This window comes from Dipteris shenzhenensis, chromosome 13 (genome assembly GCF_047967505.1).
Source record: "Dipteris shenzhenensis isolate YYH24624 ecotype China chromosome 13, Dip_SZ_1.0, whole genome shotgun sequence".
Taxonomy (NCBI): domain Eukaryota; kingdom Viridiplantae; phylum Streptophyta; class Polypodiopsida; order Gleicheniales; family Dipteridaceae; genus Dipteris; species Dipteris shenzhenensis.
Genome location: NC_141608.1, coordinates 29880969 through 29902811, shown reverse-complemented (window position 1 = coordinate 29902811; position 21843 = coordinate 29880969). Strand labels below are relative to the sequence as shown.

At 44.8% G+C, this 21843-nt stretch overlaps 1 protein-coding gene across 1 annotated transcript in view; it reads left to right on the top strand.

Moving 5' to 3' along the window:
- Window positions 1-20459, top strand: part of DIS1 (Actin-like ATPase superfamily protein) — a 51596-nt gene extending 31137 nt beyond the window's left edge. The window contains exon 10 of the mRNA XM_087383923.1: window positions 20007-20459. Within this exon, the coding sequence (XP_087240049.1) occupies window positions 20007-20087 (81 nt within the window). The 3' untranslated portion in view covers window positions 20088-20459. The remainder of the gene's footprint in view (window positions 1-20006) is intronic.
- The last annotated feature ends 1384 nt before the right edge of the window (window positions 20460-21843 follow it).

The following is a 21843-nucleotide window of genomic DNA, read 5'->3' as shown; positions in this document are numbered from 1 at the left end:
AGGGCATTGGGGCTGGTATAGCAAACATTGCTATGGGTAATGGCAATGTTGGTCAGGCTTTTGTTGTCCAGTGTGATGTATGTGGGAACATCATTGGTGCAGTTCTCATGCATAATGGACCGTGGACTGGTTGTTGCCTACGAGAGTAGAATGTTGCAGGATGCTGAAAGAAATTTGTAAGTTTGTGAGAAAGAGTTGCTGCTTTGGCTCATGCTCTTTTTGCATGGGAGCATCACTTGCTAGGGGTTGATTTCACTGTGTAGACAGATCACCAGACCTTGAGATATTTTCGTCACTCAGACTACGTTGTCTGAGAAGCATATGCATTGATTCCTGAGTTGGATGTAATGAAGTAGCAGTATGCAGAGGATGGGGATTCTGCAAGGCCTTATGATCAGCTGTGTCATGGACAGCAGCGTTTGCACCATACTTTCAGGGATGGATTCCTTAAGATGCATGGTCGTCTTTTTGACTTGAGAGTATTGCAGAGTTGGTCTGGCTTTTTGTAAGTGTCCGACCGGTTCATATGACTTTGGCTTTTCATAAGTAGGTCATTTCTTGATACTAGTTCAAGTTGGTGTGATGCACAGTGTATTGAGAGTTTTGCTTCTGAGCTTACAGACTGTTGTGTTCCCCCATTTCGGTTGCGGGGGGGGGTTGTTGGCATTATTGTGGTTTATGCACTCCCTCGTGGGGGGGCTTAGATGATCAACGGTTTGAGAAGAACTCGAAGATTGGGGTGGTACTTTACTATGTGGTGTTAGATGAGTTGTGATTGGTCCATGCATGCTGGTTAGTGCATGAGATTTGTAGAAGACATTTGGCATGCATCTATTAGCGTTTCGGTGCTAGTGGATCTAGAGGTTTCGGTGCATGGCAACCCTTGGCGATCGTGGAAGATACTTCTAGAATTTAATGGCGGTGAACTGTGGCGGTTGTTTATCCTACATAGTCTTGTAAGGTTGATGGTCTCGGTCCTTTTGTCCAAGCCCTCGAGGCTGTATGTGTCTTCGTCTCTGTAGTGAGCTCTTTGAGCAGCTCGATAGGGTCACCAGTCAGTCGTCCTGAGTCCTTGTATCCTGCTACAAACCTGGTCGGGTTGCGCAGGGAGTCTTTGATAGTCATAGAGTCTTTTGATAGTCACATAGCGCTTATCTGGTTATCTATATTCTGTTATTTGATGTGAGGACTTGTTTCATGTTTACGTGCAATATCACTGTCATTTTATGCTCTAGAATTCCAACATGTATGTGAAGTGGCTGGAAGAGGGTGATTTGGCAGATATACCTCAGTTGTTGCGACTTTACCTAGAAGCTTTTCAGCTTGAGACGATGTTGGTTTCGGCTCCTTCAGGCTCAGTAGAGCATAGGTTTGGAGCATTGCCTGATGCTCAAGAGAGTGCCAGTACCTCTGTCCCTTTGTTCCAGACATGCTCAGATATCTAGAAGTTGCTTGGTGACATTTAATGTTTCGCCCGAGGTACTTCAGCATTAGCAACTAGGATGGAACAATATTCCTCAGCCCTCAACTGGCTGGGGCTTATGGTGTAAAAGTCAGGGGCCATTCCTCTGATCCCTAACTCGACTATGCCTTGGTTTTACACTTGCTTTCCACTGTCTCAGGAAATTCTGCTTTCTGCTATTATAAAGGCAGGAGCTGTAAATTTAGCTCAAGATCAATGCCATTAGTAACAAATGTTACAAGGTGGCCGAATGAATATAGGCATATGCAGTGTATGTTGAGAGTTGTGGTGCCATGAGCACATGTAGAGCAAAGGTATGGTCAAAGGATAAGCTGCCACATGGCATGGAGGACATATCCCACATGTGAGCAAGCAAAATGGATGTAAGTACCCTCACCTATAAAAGGGAGGTTCATTTGAAGGAATATCAATCAAGCACTTTGCACTATCTCAAGATTCTCTTTATGAGTCCAAGTTAATCTATCTTGGAACCTAATTGACTTGAGATACATGTCATGAGCACTCTCTTCATTATGCTTGCACTTAGGTTGCATCCTCCGTAGATTAGTGTTGTATTAGGATGTTGTCTTAGTGACTAGGAGAGTAGGATCCTCACTTTGTCATGGTATCAGAGCTTAGGTCTAGTTCTCCTAGATTAGTTTTTAGATTGAGGTTGAGTATTCTCTTTTAGTGTTCATTCTTTCATTCTCCCGTTGAAAGAATTCCGTCCATGAGAGTTGAAGATTTCCGTTCTATTCTTTTGTGAGAGTTCATTGTGAGCTTGAGTGTTTCTTGCTGAGAGAGGAATTTCCATCCATTCATTTGCCAAGAGAGAGAGATCCTTGACCTTGCTTGAGAGAGAGACTTGTTAGTATTATTCATTCAGACTTTTGAGAAAGAAAGCATTGAGCTTCTCCCTTCATCAAACGAAGCCAACCGCTCTGTTAGCCTACAATAGCAACGGCCCTGCAAGCTCCAAAGGGAGACAACGACCTCCAAGACGAGCTAGCGCTCTCGCTCCAACAACAACAAGCGACACAACGCGGTCTCCTGCAGCAGATTATTCATATCATAACACGGTCTCCTGCAGCGACACAACGCAGTCTCCTGCAGCGACACAACGCGGTCTCTTGCAGCAGATTATTCAACAGGCTATCCGCCTTCACAAAGCAACGCCAACACCTTCTTCAACGAGTAGGCAGCTCAAGGAACAACAACGAGCTGCAGCCATCGCCAACAACCATCCGTCTGAGTTGCGAGCTTCTCTCGGCTGAGTCGAGCTCCAAAGCCATCATCGACGAAGGCTCTTGCACAGCTTCAGTGCCATCCAAACGAGCAAAACAACCTGCAAGGGACCCCTGAGCTCCTCTCTAACGAGCGCGCGCTATAAGCCCAAGATCTCCGTTGCACGCCGTCGTCGTCCCTGCAGCTTGTAAGTTTTTCAAGCTAAGGTTCACCACATTTTGACACGTGGCAGTCAAAGACGAAGACACGTGGCAGATAAGCCACTAGTCTACAAAGGGCCACGTGGCAAGATAAGGTGGTAATGTTAACTGTGGTTAAGTTAACTGTTCAGGTCAGTTAAACCTTGGTACAGTCTAAGTAACTGTGGTTAACTAAACTGGGGTAATTGGTCACTAAACTGCCACCTAAGCACACAGCCCCTGCTAAGCACAGTTTGTAAGCAGCATGTGAATCTATGTGCCACATCATCAAAGGCCCCTCTTCTTCACAAAAGCTTCAACAAGCCATAACTTCCAATCCAGGAAGAATTTGGACACACTCCAAAAAGGAAAAGTGATCGTCTTTTCAAGCTCTACGTACCTGTCAACTCAGATTTTCTGTATGCAATTAGACACTGCCAGATTTGAAAGTATTATCAAACTGGTAAGACCTTTGCAATGGCAATCCGCACTCCAACTGTTGAGAAGTTCACCGGGGATGGATTTCACACATGGTCTACACAAATGAGATATCTTCTGATGCACCAAAAGCTTTGGAAGATTGTAAAAGAAGATATACCCAGTGCACAAAATGATGCTTGGAAGGAAAAAGATGAAGCAGCACTATCACTCATTGGATTGCACTTGGGTCCAAACATAATTCATCATATAGACTCTAAGGATCATGCCAAGGATGCATGGGATGAGTTGAACACAGTGTTTGGTGCAAAAGCCAAAAACCAAGAAATCCATCTTAAAATTGAATTCTATGGTATGCACATGGGCTTCAATGAATCCATGGCACAATTTGTCAACAAAATCAAAAGCATTATGACTCAACTAGAGGGCATAAATGCAAAAGTAGGAGAGAAAGATGCACTTGCAATTCTCCTTAAAAGCATGCCTGCAGAGTATAGTGCATTGACAACCACTTTGAAGAATTTGCCAGATCCAAAGTTTGAAGAATGTGTATCCTCTCTTCTCGAAAAAGAAAGAGAGTTAAAGGCATCGACATCGACATCGACATCAACATACAACAGCTATAATGAAGAACAAGCACTATTCAGTAAAACATCAGTGAAATGCTACCATTGCGGAAGGATGGGCACTATCAAAGTGACTGCAGATTGAAGAACAAACCAAAGTGTCACCATTGCAAGAAGCTCGGACACAAGGAAGAAGATTGCAGATTGAAGAATCAACAAGTCAACTACGCGGAGTCATCATCAAGCCATGAGCCAAAAGGTGACATCAATGGAATGTATTGAAAAGAAAAAACCTTGCCAACCTTGCCTATGTTTTGTAATCAAACCTGACCACCTGAGAGTAGCTATGAAAGCACCCAGGGGAGGTATTGACATGTAAAATCCACACTTGACCACCTTAAGTAGCAATGCATGTGTTATCCCCTTCCTTCTAATTCCTACGGAAGATCACGGGAGAAAGCACCGAGTTATTCCACCCAGCCAAATCCTGCTGAAGCGTGAGAGCACATCAGAGAATTCGAAAAACATACATGAACACCATCTCCTTCTCTCACTAACTTCAGCAAGCCCCATCTCCCTAGATGGATCTAGATGCCACATGTCATCCATATAGGGCCTTCCTAATGCAACATTTCACCCCTCTCCTGGGATGCGTTAATTCCTTTGCCCCTAGGCACATTTCTTGCATTAGGCCCTTAGCCTTAGATCCACCTAGTCTGGTGCTATCAACCCTCACCTAGGACCTTGACATTAAATCCCTCCCGATCATTTACATGAAGCGCAAACACATAAATTACAGAGATAGATCCTTTAAGGGAAATGTCGACTGATTCTTCCGAGGTCATGCTACCTCGGCTAGAGCGTAACATTCCTTCCCTCTTCAGACATCAGCGTCCTCGATGATAAAGTCTGGAAACACTCTCCGCAACTGATATACGGATTCCCAGGTAGCTTCGGATAGAGGTTGACCATGCCATGCAACCAACACCGTGGGTATCTTCCGATTTCGTATTTGCATTGTTCCTCGGTCCAGGATTCTTGTTGGTTTGCGCCTTGCAATATCCTCTACCTCCTGAAACAAACCTTCGATTAGTGAGTCACCAGTATGTAAAAATTTCTTTAAACGTGAAACATGAAAAACCGGGTGCACCTTACACCCCTGTGGCAATTCTAATTTATAGGCTACACTGCCTATTATCTTTAGAATTAACCACGGCCCACAGTATCGAGGTGATAACTTAGCACACTCTCCTGAAGTCAACGACTTCGAGTGCGAAGGAAGTCTGAGAAAAACTTTTTCTCCTTCTTCAAATACTGTTATAGACCGATTTTCATCCGCATACACCTTGGCTCTATCCATAGCCTGGCGGATATTAGCTCTCGCAAGTGCTAGCATCTCCCGCATCTGAACTACAAAGTTCGCGGCACTAGGCACTTTCTGAGGTACTCCAACTATAGTCGGATTGGCCGGTCTATAACCATAGTTCAGTTCAAACGGACTGAACCCAGTAGATGAATGTTTCCTATCATTGTAGGCAAACTCCAACAATGGCAACCACTTGTCCCATGTATGTTGCCTCAATGACACATATGCCCTCAGCATATCTTCTAAAGTTTGGTTGACTCTCTCCGTCTGACCATCCGTCTCAGGATGATCCCCACTACTCATTCCCAACTCAGTCCTTAGTGTCTCAAATACCGCTGTCCAAAAATGACCGGTAAACCTGACATCTCTGTCTGACACTATGGATCTAGGCAATCCATGCAGGCGAAATATATGTCTAATAAACAAATCTGCCACTTGCGGGGCACTAACAGACTCTCTAGTCGGAATGAAGTGAGCCATCTTGGTTAGACGATCAACCACCGCAAGGATAGAATTATACCCTCCTTGTGTTGCAGGTAGCCCTACAATAAAATCCATGGAAATGCTTTCCCACTTACTTAGTGGTATTTCCAAAGGCTGTAAAAGTCCGGGTGGCTTCAGCCGCTCGGCCTTACTTACCTGACACGAGAAACACCGTGTCACATATTCATGAATATGCTTTTTCATCTTTGGCCAAAAGAAATCTCGCTTCACGAGATCATATGTCTTCTCGACTCCTGGATGTCCCGCACACGGGCTATCATGGCACTGTCGAATGACTCTCTGCCTGAGATCATTCTGACCAGGTACTACAACCTTGCCATTTCTAACTAGCATACCATCCCTTATGGTATATCTTGCATAAGTTTGGCCTTTTCTGGATGCCAGGTCATCCTTTTCATTTTCCCCGGGTTTTAACACATGAGCTTTAGGCCATAAACTCTGGACAAACTCGTCCACCTTTTGAGTTTCTCTAATCTCGGTCATTAGAGCACTCTCTAATACCGTGAAACTCAGGTTGTGCATAATGCGAGACAACGCATCAGCTACCTTATTGTCTTTTCCCCTTCGGTACCGAATCGTTAGATTAAATTCCTGCATGAGCTCTGCCCACCTAGCTTGGCGGCCCCTCAAGTCAGGCTGTTTACAGAAATGTTTCAGAGTATCATGATCTACATCCACATAAAACTCTGAACCATACAGATAATGCCTCCATGTTTTCAAAGCATGGATAACAGCATACAACTCCAATTCATGAGTTGGCCAATTCCTTTGAGAGGGAGAAAGCTTCTTGCTTTCGAAGGCTATTGGCCTTCCCTCTTGGAGGAGGACTGCCCCTACCGCAATGCCACTTGCATCGGTTTCTAGGAACAACGGTTTCTGGGGATCAACTATTTTTAACACCGGTCCTGAGACCACAGCTTGTTTTATGGTGTTAAAACTTTCCTGTTGATTCTGTCCCCAAATAAAAGGTACTTTATCTGAGGTCAGATCAGTCAATGGCGATACTATTCCGGAATATCCTTTGATATGCCTTCTATAAAACTGGACAAATCCCAAGAATGATCGCAACGCGGTCAGACTCTGAGGGATTGGCCAAGTTAGTATCGCAGCCACTTTCTTCGGATCCATTTCTACCCCCTGTGGAGTAATTATGAACCCTAAGTACTCAAGCCTAACCATACACAATATAGTTTTCTTTTTATTCACGTAAAGACTGGCTTTCCTCAAAGTACTGAACACTATCCTTAAGTGTTCACGATATCTGTAATACTTTTATTGAATATCAAGATATCGTCAATAAAATGTACTACGAACTTTCCGATATATGGACGTAGTAAATCGTTCATAAGCATGACGAAGGTCGCTGGAGCATTGGTAAGTCCGAAGGGCATTACCAAAAACTCATAATGACCAAACCTGCTCCTAAAAGCGGTTTTATGCACATCCTCGGCTCTAATCCGGATCTGATGATAGCCGCACTTAAGATCTATCTTGCTGAAAATCACGGCTCCATGTAATGCATCAAGCAAATCATCAATCCGAGCCATCGGATACCTGTGCTTAACAGTGATATTATTCAATGCTCTGTAATCTATACAGAGGCGAAACGTATCATCCTTTTTCCTCTTTAATATCACTGGCGAAGCAAAAGGTGAGAAACTTGGTTGAATCTGCCCCAACTTGAGGTATTCTTCCAGTTGCCTACGCACCTCCGCTTCTTCCGTAAAACTCATTCTATAGGGAGGTCTATTTACAGGTTCTGTCCCCGGGATCAGTTCAATCTTATGCTGAACTTTCCGCTCTGGAGGTAACCCATAAGGTAGTTCATCCCTAAAACATTCAGAGAACTCCTCTGTTATAAGATTAGCCAGCTTGGCCATCTCACCACTTTGCGTAACATCAGTGCTAGTCGAAGAATCATCCATCGACTCTACCGATGCTGTGCAAAGGTACAAAAACTCTACTTGAGCTTTTCTGATTTCCATCACGGAAACCAACGGTCCCTGAGGTATATCTCTTTCACCTCTCAAGACATAAAGCACATCATTCATCTTGAATTGATATACGTGCTTTTTCCAATCAATGGCTGGATTCTTCCTAGAATGCCACGCCATTCCCAGGGCTATATCCGCATGAGCAGCTTGGTTATTTCAAAATCAAGCTTCTCAGCATAGTCCTGAATCCGAAGCTCTAACTGGGTAACCCTTTGGTCCCATACTTCAGTTGAACTTCCATCGGCCATCCTGACTGTATACGCATAGTCAGATGGACTTGTCTTTAATTTCAGCCTCTTCACGAGCTTGGAGTTAATCACATTGTGAGTTGACGCTGAGTCAAACAACACAATGACATCATGACTGGCCACTTGCCCTTTCATTTTGATTAACTCCGTATCATTGAAGGCTGTATACCCCGTTGCTGCGGGCTTAGATAGGATGTTATCAGGTGCACTCGTCACTAACTTAGTAACAGACACACAGAACAAACAAGGTACTAACCTCTGAGAAGATCCCGCTAGCTGAATCTGCATCTCCTCCGCTCTGGGACTTCCCTGCATCTCCACGTCGCACTCTGAGATCACCATCTCAGCCATCCGACGATCTTTATTACGTGGACAATCTCTCCACTGATGAGGTTGAAGGCAACCAAAGCATAAGCCTTCTCTCCTCGCTTTTTCCCGCTGCTCTGGGTTCAAGGGAGATTTAGACCAAGCCCGGGCTGCCATTGGAGTTACTTTCCTCTTCACTCCAATGGTGGTACTTGGTTTAGGAGTTTCAGCCGGTCTCGCCTGCTTGGCTTGACCACTCGGCTGCGAACCACTCCCTCTACTAGCCCACTTCTTCTTAAACCCAGATTTCTTCGGATACCCATACTGGGTTCCGACCTGTGCAAACCCACTTGGCTTGCTGCCCTTGGCATCCTCGTAGTTCAGGGCTATAGCTATTGCATCATCTAGCGTGTTCGCGTACTTAGCCCGAACTTCCATTTTGATTCGGTCATTCAATCCAAATATGAAATCTTTCACTTGGATTGATTGAGGCAGGGGTTCGTCAACCTTCATTACACTCTCTCGAAACTTATCAGTGTATTCTGCCACTGATAGATTTCTCTGACAAAGGTTCCTATATTGATCCCAAGCTCGGGATGCCTCGTCAGGAGGTAAGAAGTGTTTCCTGAACTCTCTTTTAAACCCCTCCCAGGTAGTGGATGCTATGCCATCTTTTTGTTGTTTAATCCACCACCGATCCGCTGCCTCACTAAACATGTGGGTGGCTTCGCGGATCTTTTTGATGTCATTTCTGATCTCACAAATGGCGAACGCCTCGTCCCATTTGTGTAACCAGGTCTCAATGACATCGGAGCTACGGTCGTTCATCCGACCAGAATACTTTTCCGGTCTGTAATTGGCAATATTTGGCACTTTAGCCTTCCTAGGCTCGACCGTATGGACACTAGACTCCAGTTCCATTGGAGCCTTACCCTTCTCCTCTCGAGAAGGTCTGGCAGACATACTCTGTAACGCTCTCCTAAGTTCAGATTGCCCTGCGTTGGCTTGTAATTGCTGCGCTAACAACTGTTGCAAGGCATCCTCCAGCAATGCAATCCTGCCAGATAAAGTGTGAGCTATTGGGCGCGATCCCTGCTGGGTCGGCCGGACTCCTGATTCACCAGGGTCCCTCCTGGAAGCCCCTTCTTCTGCTTCCATTTAGTTCAGTAGGTGGTTTGGTTTGGGTTTTTTTTTTTTAATTTAAAATTTTTAAAACACCCCTAGAACACTGTAATCACAAGCTGACACAATTCAGGGTACTGACACTCTGAACACAATTCCCTATACTAGGGAATTCCTGCAATCCCACATTCACACTGATCAAGCATTTTATACAGGCATACATCACAGATGGCGCTTTTCCCTATACTAGGGAAATTCCTGCAGTCTAATTCTAAGTCTAATTCTAACTGAAGCACACAGGCATCTGCTCAAGCATAATTTGTCCTTGCTATAGCATCATAAACTGCGACCTCTGCTAAAACCACAAAAGTCTAACTGCTTCTGACAAAACAGGAATAACGAAAACCAAAAGGGAAAATAGATAAAGTGCTCCCTGGAATTCGAATCCCGCAGCTTGCAGCCTGCACGTACGGCCTACTCTCAGCTCTCACCAGTCATCCGTACTCTGACTGTATACGCGTCAGAGAAGCAGTCGACAGCTGTTACCAACAGCTCTCCACGGGCTTCTCTATGCACCGAATAGCCTCCCGCAAGGTCACTTCGACAAAATAACGATACCTTCTACCAACGACCACCGAACACAACCAGCAGTCGAAGACCTTCATCAACGAACCTCCGTCAGGCCCGATCAAGCTATGCTAAGTGCGGGAGGGCTACGCTCAGACACATCGTCATCACGTCGTCGAGTCACCTGCGTGTCCCGTTCCACGCACGTCGCATTTCCGTGCCAGGCTTTCCGAGACCTGATGAAATCAACGCGACTAGAATCTTTACTTGCAACACTGAACAATGTTCGCCTCACGCCAGCTCCTCACAGTCCTCTACAACACGCCCTTAGCCTCTTCGTGGGTGACCTCATCAAGTGATGTTGATCGGAATCCAAAATCATCCATTGACGATTCCCTCCGCGCTCAGAGGTGACTCTGTTACTCTTTTCCCCTGCTTCCGATCATTTCTTTTGGGAATCGCGTCACGCCCAAACGCTCATTTCAACATCTATTTTGCTCTCTGGCACCTCGTCGCGGCTCCATCCAAGGGAAATTGTGTGTGGAAGCTTGATCATAGCGAAGAATAGTCGCAAAACCTCACGTTAATCAGCGCCTCACGTAAATAATAAATATCAAAGTGCGCTGCTTCCCTTCTCGTCGATCTCTAGGCTCTGATACCAAATGTTATCCCCTTCCTTCTAATTCCTACGGAAGATCACGGGAGAAAGCACCGAGTTATTCCACCCAGCCAAATCCTGCTGAAGCGTGAGAGCACATCAGAGAATTCGAAAAACATACATGAACACCATCTCCTTCTCTCACTAACTTCAGCAAGCCCCATCTCCCTAGATGGATCTAGATGCCACATGTCATCCATATAGGGCCTTCCTAATGCAACATTTCACCCCTCTCCTGGGATGCGTTAATTCCTTTGCCCCTAGGCACATTTCTTGCATTAGGCCCTTAGCCTTAGATCCACCTAGTCTGGTGCTATCAACCCTCACCTAGGACCTTGACATTAAATCCCTCCCGATCATTTACATGAAGCGCAAACACATAAATTACAGAGATAGATCCTTTAAGGGAAATGTCGACTGATTCTTCCGAGGTCATGCTACCTCGGCTAGAGCGTAACAGCATGCACTAAGGGGAGGTGATGGAATGTAACTCACATCTGACCACCTTGCAGTAGCCAAAGGATTATGGCACCAAGGGGAGGTGTTGAGAGTTGTGGTGCCATGAGCACATGTAGAGCAAAGGTATGGGCAAAGGATAAGCTGCCACATGGCATGGAGGACGTATCCCACATGTGAGCAAGCAAAATGGATGTAAGTACCCTCACCTATAAAAGGGAGGTTCATTTGAAGGAATATCAATCAAGCACTTTGCACTATCTCAAGATTCTCTTTATGAGTCCAAGTTAATCTATCTTGGAACCTAATTGACTTGAGATACATGTCATGAGCACTCTCTTCATTATGCTTGCACTTAGGTTGCATCCTCCGTAGATTAGTGTTGTATTAGGATGTTGTCTTAGTGACTAGGAGAGTAGGATCCTCACTTTGTCAGTGTATGCCTTGAGGCAGTGTGGAGCCAGGGTGCCCACATTGGTCTTGTTTTCGCAGTGTACTCAGTGACATTTCTTGCAGGTCACATTCTGTGTACGACACTTTGAAAATCTCAGTTGAGCCACGCTTGGCCAGGGCGCATCGAGTTTACTCGGTCCCTAACTGTCCATCGTTGATAGTGCTCAAAAGATTTTCTTTTCGGTGTTTGTACGTTGGGATCTGTGTTGTTACTGTGTACACAGGGCCGTTTATGCATTACTTTGTCAGGTGAAAGTGCCAGGAGAGCGCTGTATTTTGTATGCTACCTCGGTGTTTTTCACTTGGTACAGGTGTCAAATCAAGGGGCTTTTGCCCAGATTTTGCTTGTGAGCACTTGAGTTACTGTTTGAGAACTTCAGATGCCTTTTATCCCCTTGGCAGAAGGGTGATTGTTTGGGATTTGTCCCATACTTTGTTGCAGGTTTTGTGACAGGCTGAGGTGTTTGGAGCCTTTTTCAGTGAACAAAACAGTGTATGACAAGTGGTTTATGCATATAAAATCAGTGCAATACCTCATCTGAGGTGTGAGAAGTGATCAGGATATCAGTGTTTTGTGTTTCGACAGATGATGATGCACTTGTAAAGCACTTGTGGAACAGCTGCAGCATTCTGAAGTTACTGTTTTATGCCTATTTGAGCACGGTACAATGTGTCAGAAGGTACAGTGACTGGAGGGAAAATTTTCTGTTTTGCTGTAGATTTTTTGACAGTAAAAAAAAAAAACAGCACTATTGTGAGTGCTCCTGGCTCTTGATAGAGCAGTTTTTCTGAGAAATCAGAATTTTATTTAGTCATTTTTTGACTTACAGGGAGTCAGGCACTTTCCTTGTCTGATATGGCATGAGGGGGAAGTGAATCCTCAATACTGAACATAAAGAAATTGGAAGGGGCACACAATTATGCATTATGGGCAGAACAGTGTTTGAATGTACTTCTGCTAAAGAAGATTTCTAAGCCCATAAGGGTGAAGGGTGTCAAGCCATCTGGGATGGTAGATGATGAGTGGGAGGAGCTTGATTTGTCCGCAAGGGCTGCTATCATGCTTACTCTCACTGATTCTCTTGTGTTCAATGTTCAGGCTGAAAAGACCTCTTATGGCCTATGGCAGAGGCTAGAAGAGTTGTATGCCCAAAAGAGTTCAGCCAGTAAGGTTTATTGGTTGAAGAAGCTTGTCGACCTTCGCATGAAGGAAGGTACACCTATGACCTCACACTTGAGTGAGTTCAATGCCATCTTTACACAGCTTATTACACAGGGATTGAACCTTGATGAGGAGTTCAAGGCTACTTTCTTGTTGTGTACCCACCCTGAGAGTTGGGACACTTTCAAGACCACTCTGTCAAATTCAAATGTCACTCTTATGTATGCTGATGTGGAGAGCTCTCTCCTTATGGAGGAGATGAGCAGGAAGAATAGTATGGGCAGCAAGTCTTCCAATGCTTTGCAGGTACAGGAAAGAGGTAGGACTCAGTAGAAGGGGAGATCTGCTGGCAAGTCCAAATCCTGCAGTCAGTCCCGTGGCAAAAGGGATATTGAATGCTTTTACTGTGGCAAGAAGGGACATGTGAAGTCTAAGTGCTTCAAGTTTATACGGGATTAGAAAGCCAAGAAGGCTGAGACAAAGGATGCAGGCAGTGGAAGCAAAGGCAAAGGCAAGGCCAAGGCAGATGACTTGGATGCAGTGAATGTTGCAGCAGCAGATAGTGACAGTGACAGACATGATGTTTTATGCTCTTCTGCTGTAATTGCACATACATTGGTTGTTGATGGCCTTGACATGCATACCTGGCTCTTGGATTCAGGTGCTTCTTTTCATGTTACTCCTCATAGGGAGTGGTTCACTTCCTACACAGGTACTCATGGAGTTGTTCACCTTGGGAACAACTATGCATGTCAGATTGCAGGGATTGGCAGTATACAGATAGTATTCCCTGATGGACGCATATTTATGCTTGATGGTGTTCGCCATGTGCCGCAAATCAAGAAAAATCTGATTAGCACTGGCTTGTTGGATGACAGTGGTTACCACACCACATTTGGGGATTCCAAATGGGTGATTACTGATGGCCAGGTTGTAGTGGCTGAGGGTTATAAGAGTGATACCTTGTATCCTCTTTATGTTTCCAGTGTAGGTAATCATGTTGTTGCCATAACCGAGCTGCCGAAGGTTTCATTGTGGCATAGCCGGTTGGGACACATGTCCGTTAAAGGAATGCAAGAACTGCCACGTTTGGGTTATCTGCCGTCTCTTTCATTTTCAGATTTGCCTACTTGTGATCATTGCATTTTCAGAAAGCATTCTATGACTCCTCATAAGAGGAGAACTCCCCAGAATAGAGCACCGCTTGATCTAGTTCACACTGATTTGTGTGAGATGCCACAGCTATCACTAGGGGGTGCAAAGTATTTCATTACTTTTATTGATGATGCCACACGCAAAGTGTGGGTCTATTTCTTGAAGCATAAGAGCGATGCCTTAGATGCTTTCAAGAAGTTTGTGGCTCAGGTTGAGAATCGGACAGGACGCAGGCTGAAATGCCTCAGATCCGATAATGGGGTGAGTATGTGTCACATGCTTTTGTACAGTTTTGCGAAGCTAAGGGCATTAAACAGGAACTCACAGCCCCTCATAATGCATCTCAAAATGGTGTGAGTGAGCGGATGAATCGAACTATTCAGGAGAAAGTTCGATGTATGTTGTCTTATGCTACATTGCCGCATGGCTTTTGGGCAGAAGCCGTGCAAACAGCAGTTCACGTAATTAACAGGTCGCCGAACAAGGCTTTGGAGTTGAAAGTGCCAGAGGAGGTGTGGTCTGGCAAGCCACCTTCATATAGGCACTTACGTGTGTTTGGCTGCGAGTGCTTTGCTCATGTATGCAAAGAACTGCGCACCAAACTGGAGCCAAAGTCTTTCAGATGCATCTTCATGGGTTACGGTGACGAAGGTGAAATGGGGTACAGGTTATGGGATCCTGTCAAACGGAAGATTATACGCAGCAATGACGTCATCTTTAAAGAGGATTGTGTACACAAAGAACCCGTGCAACCTGTGGAATACAGGAGGGTTGTTTATGATGATGTCGGACAGCAAAGAATGCCCATTAATATGCAGCAGCAGGCTGCTGTAGATAACCCTGTCCAAGAGGGTATACAGGCTGAAAATCAGCCAGACAATTTTGCCAATGATGCACCATTGGATATGCCAGCAAATGGCGCTGTAGAACAGCCAAATATGGTGGTACAGCCACCCGTCATGCATGACGAACAGGCTAGACAGCAGCCTAATCCGGAACATTTTGTTAGGAGGAGCACCCGTGTACAACGGCATCCTGACAGGTTTGTTCCAGGAGCCAATAATGTGGCTGATTTTATCATGCTGACAGATTGTGGTGAGCCTTCCAGCTTCAAGGAAGCTATGGGAAGAACAGTGAAAAGGAAGTGGGAGAAAGCCATGCAGTCAGAAATGGACTCCCTACTTCAAAATGATACATGGGACTTGGTGCAGCTACCTGCAGGCAGAAAGGTTTTGCCATGCAAGTGGGTTTACAAAGTCAAAGTGGATTCAAATGCTTTACCGAGGTATAAGGCCAGATTGGTTGCCAAGGGATTTAAGCAGGAGAAGGGCATTGACTTTGATGAGATCTTTTCCCCTGTAGTCAAGATGACTACATTGAGAGCAGTGTTAGCTCTTGTTGCTCATGAGGACATGGATTTATGTCAGATGGATGTGAAGACTGCTTTTCTTCACGGAGATCTCCATGATGAGATTTATATGAGTCAGCGAGAGGGATATGCTGTTAAAGGGAAAGAGCAGCTTGTGTGTAAGCTCAAGAGGAGCTTGTATGGACTCAAGCAGGCGCCAAGAGAATGGTACAAGAAGTTTGATGCCTTCATGCAGTCCCAAGGGTATCATAGGTGTGAGACCGATCACTGCTTGTACACTAAACGGGCAAAGGATGGCAGTTTGATGCTACTCATTCTATATGTGGATGACATGCTGATTGCCAGCAAATCTCAGCAGGAGATTAGTGCTTTGAAGAAGCAACTGCGTAAGTCTTTTCATATGAAAGACTTGGGTGATGCAAACCATATTCTTGGTATGCGGATTATTCGTGACAGATCCAAGGGACTTTTGTTTCTGTCACAGAAGGAGTACATTGACAAAGTACTGCAGAGGTTTAAAATGGAGGGAGGGAAGTCTATTAGTACCCCGTTGCCTCCACATTTAAAACTCAGCAGTAAGGACAGCCCCAGATCAGATGATGATAAGGCTGAGATGGCCAAGGTTCCGTATGCATCTGCAGTTGGTTCTTTGATGTATGCCATGGTTGCCACTCGTCCGGATATTGCTTTTGCGGTGGGAGTCATCAGCAGGTATATGGCAAATCCAGGCAAGCGGCACTGGGAAGCAGTGAAAGGCGTCTTGAGGTATCTCAAGGGTACCAAAGACTTGTGCATATGCTATGGTAGGCAGGATGCATTGGTGCATGGTTTTCCAGATTCAGACTATGCAGGGAATGCAGATAACCGTGTCACGCCCGTTTCGTGGGCAGAAACGGAAACAACGAAACAGAAACGGCGTTTCGTCTTGACGAAACGCCGTTTCGTAAACCCTGTTTTTTGCCTAAACCCTAAAAACGGGATTTCGGCCACCTTTCTTCGTCTTTCGCCGCCTCCCGCCCGTTCCACTCCTCTTGTGCATCCTTGCTCCTCTCTCCACCTTCTTCAAGCTCTCTCCATCCCTCCATCCTTTGCTCTTGGACCTACCGTCACCTCCATCCTTCTCTGAGCTCTCTCCATCCTCTCTTTAATCTTACCTTCTACCTCTCCATCCTCCTCCTCTCCATCCTCCTCCACTTCTACCTCTCCATCCTCTCCATCCTCTTTTTACCTCTATCTCTCCATCCTCCTCCTATGGTCTACCTCCCATCCTTTCTCACGAGTCACTTGTGACCTCTCCATCCTCCTCAATGCTGAGAGATGCTTATTGGGTCCATGTCTCCCTCCTGGATAGTTATAAAGGAGGCGGTGGCTCCAAGAAGTGGAGATGCAACTATTGTGGCATAAGCAAAACGGGGTTTGTCACATGGGTGAAAGACCATCTAGCAGGTGTTCCCAGCAAGGATGTAGGACCTTGTGAGTTCGTGCCTACTGCAGTGAAAGGTGGCCTAACAGAATGGAAGCGTGCGCGTATGGCAGCCTTGGCTGCAAAAAGTGGAGGACAGGGGCTGCAAGATGAAGAAGAGGCTGCTGACACTGAGCCATTGGATGATGCCAGCACATTGGGTTCTGCAAAGAGAAGTAGAGGAGCATCAACTACATCGAGCGCGGGTCCTAGTGCCACAAGAACACCCTTGCCACATGGATCAATTAGTGTGGATGCTAGTGTGGGGAAAAGAGGATCACTGCAAAGGTCTAGCATTCAAGCACGCTTGCAAAAGCAAGCAGTGAAGGAGGCCACTAGTGAGCTCACAAAGCTCTTCATACAGTGTGCAATACCCTTTCATGTGGCGAAGACTACACGATGGAGGAAGGCCATGAGAGCCATAAGCCGCATTGGGTATGAATGGGAAGGGCCTACATATGAGGCCTTGCGGACAAGAGAGCTAAGAAGAGAGAGGGAATGTGTGGAAGACCAAATGAAGCCCTTGAAAGAGACTTGTATGCACACTCTTATGCGATGGATGGTCAGATGCACGCAAGTGGAATGTGTACAATATTTTAGTGTCTTCTTGCAAGGGAACCATGTTCTTGAGAGCCATAGACGCTTCCACTGCAGGTACAGTGATTACAGGGCTGTATATTTGGGAGCATTTACGGGCAGCCATTATGGAGATAGGTGTTGAGTATGTGGTGCAGGTGGTGACAGATAATGGCAGCAATTGTGTGCCAATGGGTGCCATGTTAGAAGATGAGTTCCCTAAGATTGTGTGGACACCCTGCGCCTCACATTGCCTTGATCTTTTGATCGAGGACCTAGGGAAGATACCTTGGATTGATGCCATCTTCTCCACAGTCCGCAGTATCGTGAAGTTTGTCACGAAGAGACCCAAAGTCCTCAGCATCTATCGGGCTTACAGTGACCTTGAGCTATTGAAACCTCCAGCCACAAGGTTTGCTTACATGTTCATAGTGGTGGAGAGGCTTGTGCGAGTGCGCCAGGGCTTGTTGCGCACGGTTGTGTCTCGGGAGTGGGGAGATTGGGATGATAGAGGCCAAGCAAAGTCTATCAATTTTTTTCGCATGATCATGGATGAGTCTTGGAGGAATCAGACGGAGGCATTAATCAAATTGATTAATCCTATCTACACGGTGCTTCGCATCACAGACATGGAGGGAAGCACATTAGGGCTCTTGTAAGAGTTTATGGACAAGATTGGAGAGGCCCTCAACAGAAACAATTCCCTATCGCCTGATAAGTAAGACTTTTTACTTTTGTAATATGTATAATTATTGTAGTTACTAAATGGCAATTTGTTATCATGAAGCCTGGAATTTTCAGACATATATTATGTATGTACTATTATCTATAGTCTATGAATTTTGCATGCATAATGCATTCTAATTTCTTGTGGCATGATTTAGGGTTGAGTCCTTCCATGCTATATGGAATAAGCGGTGGAATTGGTTCCACCGCCCAATCCATGCGGTGGCACATGTATTGCATCCGCTCTGGCGCAGTCAAGAGCAATATGAGAATGACGAGTTGGAGGAGGGGATGCAATAGTATCTACAAAATTGGACGGGTGGTGACTTGGAGATGCAACGAAGACTGGAGGATGAACTTCTATTGTTCCGCAATCACAGCCTCTCCTTTGGTCGACCTGCGGCTAGGCTTCGAGAGACACAGTTGCAACCTGTCTCCTGGTGGGAGAAATATGGCCACTGTACTCCTACTTTGGTAAGAGTCTAAGAGACAAGTCCCAACGCCACTAGTTGGAGCCTAGTCGTTAAGTAATTTGAAGTTTTATCTACTACAAATATGTTTAAAGTTATCAAGTTTCTGATACTTATCTCGGCTTAATTGGCTTATGGCAGAAACGCCTTGCTATACGTGTTCTCTCACAGGACTGCAGTTCCGGTCCTTGTGAGAGGAACTGGAGCACTTGGGCCCTCTTTCACACAAAGAAGAGGAACAGATTGAGCACGGCTTAATTGGAGCGGTTGGTGTTTTGTCATTGCAACCTCCATCTCCTTGAGTTCACCGCCGGCTGCCCCGAACCTCGCCAAGTGAATGTAGACAAGGTGGACGTGGAGAAGATGAAGGCCATACCAGATATCCCATGGGAGGAGCTGGACATATACACCATGTTGTATGAGGAGCTGTCAGCACCAGCACACCACACACGATCATACACTCAACCATCTGGAGATGGTGCTAGTACTTCAGTTGCACCCGATGGTCCTGATCCTGATGTTGATGATTCTTCTTCAGACAGTGACACAGATGCCTCAAGCTTATCTGAGGACGCAGAGGATGACGATGACGAGGAGTCCATGGATGATGCAGATGATCAGTAGTCCTGCTGCTTTTTTTAATATCATCCATGGGTGCTTTTATTTTGAGTCTTGCATGACTCATGAGTCATGAGTCATGATCATGAAATTTGTGGATCATGAATCATGATCATCTATGGAGTCTGGACATTGAATAGTTTCAAGTTTCAAGTTTCAAGTTTCAACTTGTGTGCTAAGTTTAAACTTTTAAGTACTTCAAACTTCTAAATTTCAGATTCTTGTAATGCCAAACTTGTTAGTCATGACTCATGATACATGTTGATTTCAGATTATTGAAGCATCATTCAAGAATTTAGAATCATAGAGGCATGAATCATGAATGATGCATTGATGCTTGAAGGCTGAAGCTTCAGCCTTCAAGTATAGATAATTGTAATTTGTATTTGCACTCTATTGATAATTATATTATGTATAAAAAATAAATTTTTATATATAAATTGTATCATATTGCCGTTTCTTCCGTTTCCGTTTCGGCGAGGCCCGGAAACTCCGTTTCTTCCGTTTCCGTTTCGGCTGGTAACTATGGTGGCACCTCCACATTTATCCCATAAGCACTCTTGCTCATGGTCTTGTACTTGGCCCTATATATTCAGGGGTCACATCTATGGAAATATCTTACATCTTTCAGTGTTTGCTTCATCTCTCATGCAGTCTTCCCTGATGTTCTAACTTAGGATGATACCATGCTAGTTTTCTAACACCAACAGTGCTATTTCTCCATAGGCGTAGCTAAATTTGTAGGTCAAAATGTTGTTTAGCAATCGTTTTGTAGGTAGATTAATGGTTTCCCACTGGTACCCCTCCGTTTCATGTTCTGGAAGTTTCTTTGGTACATGTGCGTTCATGGAGATCTCTGCTTTTACGTATGGTAACAGATGATGGCTGACGATTGGCTGTGCAGGCTTGTCATACAAGGGCTGAGTACAATGAATATGGTCCAAGTATTTGTCGGACAAACCCTGTGTTCAAGGGGATGTATTGAAGCTAATTCTCAGATGAATTGGCCCTTTTTTCACTGCCCATATGATGTAAAGGGCAAGTTATAGGAGTTCACATTGTATTTAGATGTGCATTGTGTCGAGCTCAAGATGTATTCTCAAATATCCGATTAGAAAGTCAACCAAGGTGTCTTTGAGATAGATACTAAATACCGTGGTGGAGTGCGAAACATCTGCATACAAATTTGTAAAATTTTGTGCAGTGTCAATTTGGCTCTAAAGTTTTGCACTGATGTAAGCCACTTGACAATTTATGATCGCAGTTGTAATGTTCTTCTAATTGATTCTCTTACAGCTTTTTAATGAGAATATGCCCGTTATTTATGGGCAAAAAGAGCACAGTGGATGTTCTTCTGATTCATTCTCTTTCGGTGAAAATATGCCCATTTTATCATGCCCAAAATGTTGCATTTAATGTAGATGGGCAATCTGTACTTACAACACTCGCAGTGAGATACCTCAATTTCTGTCACTGCTAAAAATCCTTTTGTTTGTAGGCCTAGGGCAGTCCTCCCTTGGAAAGTAACTTGCTGAAAGGAAAGAAGCAAAAGGCTAGTTCAGTTTTGAATGATGTCTTCATAGTTAGCAAGGTCTTTGCTCTCTCTTGCTTGGTAGGGGCTGAAGTCTCTTGGGAAGACATCTTATAGTTATGCAAGGCTGTCGTGTGTGTTAATGGTACATGATGCCCTGGTATTAACTGAAAATGAGAAACTATTAACGAAATTCTGAGACCCATTTAAGATACGAGGAAAATTGAAAGCAGCTCGCAATTTGATGATATTCATTTTATCAAACGCCAATCAATATTGTTGTGATGAGTTTGCCATCCTTAAAGTCAAGTTTCGAAGAAGCACAACAGGGGACTTGATCCGTTATTGGGTGATTTGTCGTGTGATATTTATCCCAATGATTTTCTCTTTTGGTTTGCTAAAGTCATCGACATCAATATTGCATATCAAAGGTCAAAGATTTGGGTGCATGGGTACCTTTCCAGAGGTTGCGTATCCTCTCTTATCAGTTTCATCCTTATGACTAGTGAGGTTGTTCTTATATTGGGATAAAGGGATCATCCTAAATATTCAAGTGGGGTAAGGTTTCACAATCTTAGTCGAGGTTTTCATATGAGGTGGAAACGCATTGCTTGAAGCTAGTGATAGCAATAGTTCCAGTCAAGTCAAGTGGAGCCGAAGAAATCTAGCTACAGGAAGAAAGAGTCAAAGTAGATACTCCTCGAGTGGAGGCATAGTATAGCAAAAGCATGTTTGAGGCTTGGACAAGACTCGTTGAAGACCTTGTGCAACCTAGTAGTTCATAGCTAGGGGGTAGTGAAATCTAAGGAAGGCAGCTTCTCAAACATTAGGCTTCATCATCGATGACCCTTGCATGAATAAGGCTTATTTATGAATAGGTCTGAGAGGGTGTGGGCTCATAGCAACTCGAATCCTCCAAAAGATAAGGTGGATTGACTCGCTAGCGACCCACATGAAGATCTCTGCAAGAAACAGAGGGTAAGAAGTCCATTGAGGCTTGTAAAACTAAAGCTTGAGATAGTATATGAGAGTTTAACACTCTTGAAACACCATAAGGCTCAAAGATCACCTTCTTCGACAAGCTGTTACAACTAGTTTGACATCAAGCTCAAGCATATGCAAACACTACTAGAGATCAACACAAGCAGTAAGGGTTACAAGCAAAATAGGGGTAACATCCTCAGAGGCAATGGGGCATTGGGAGAGCTTA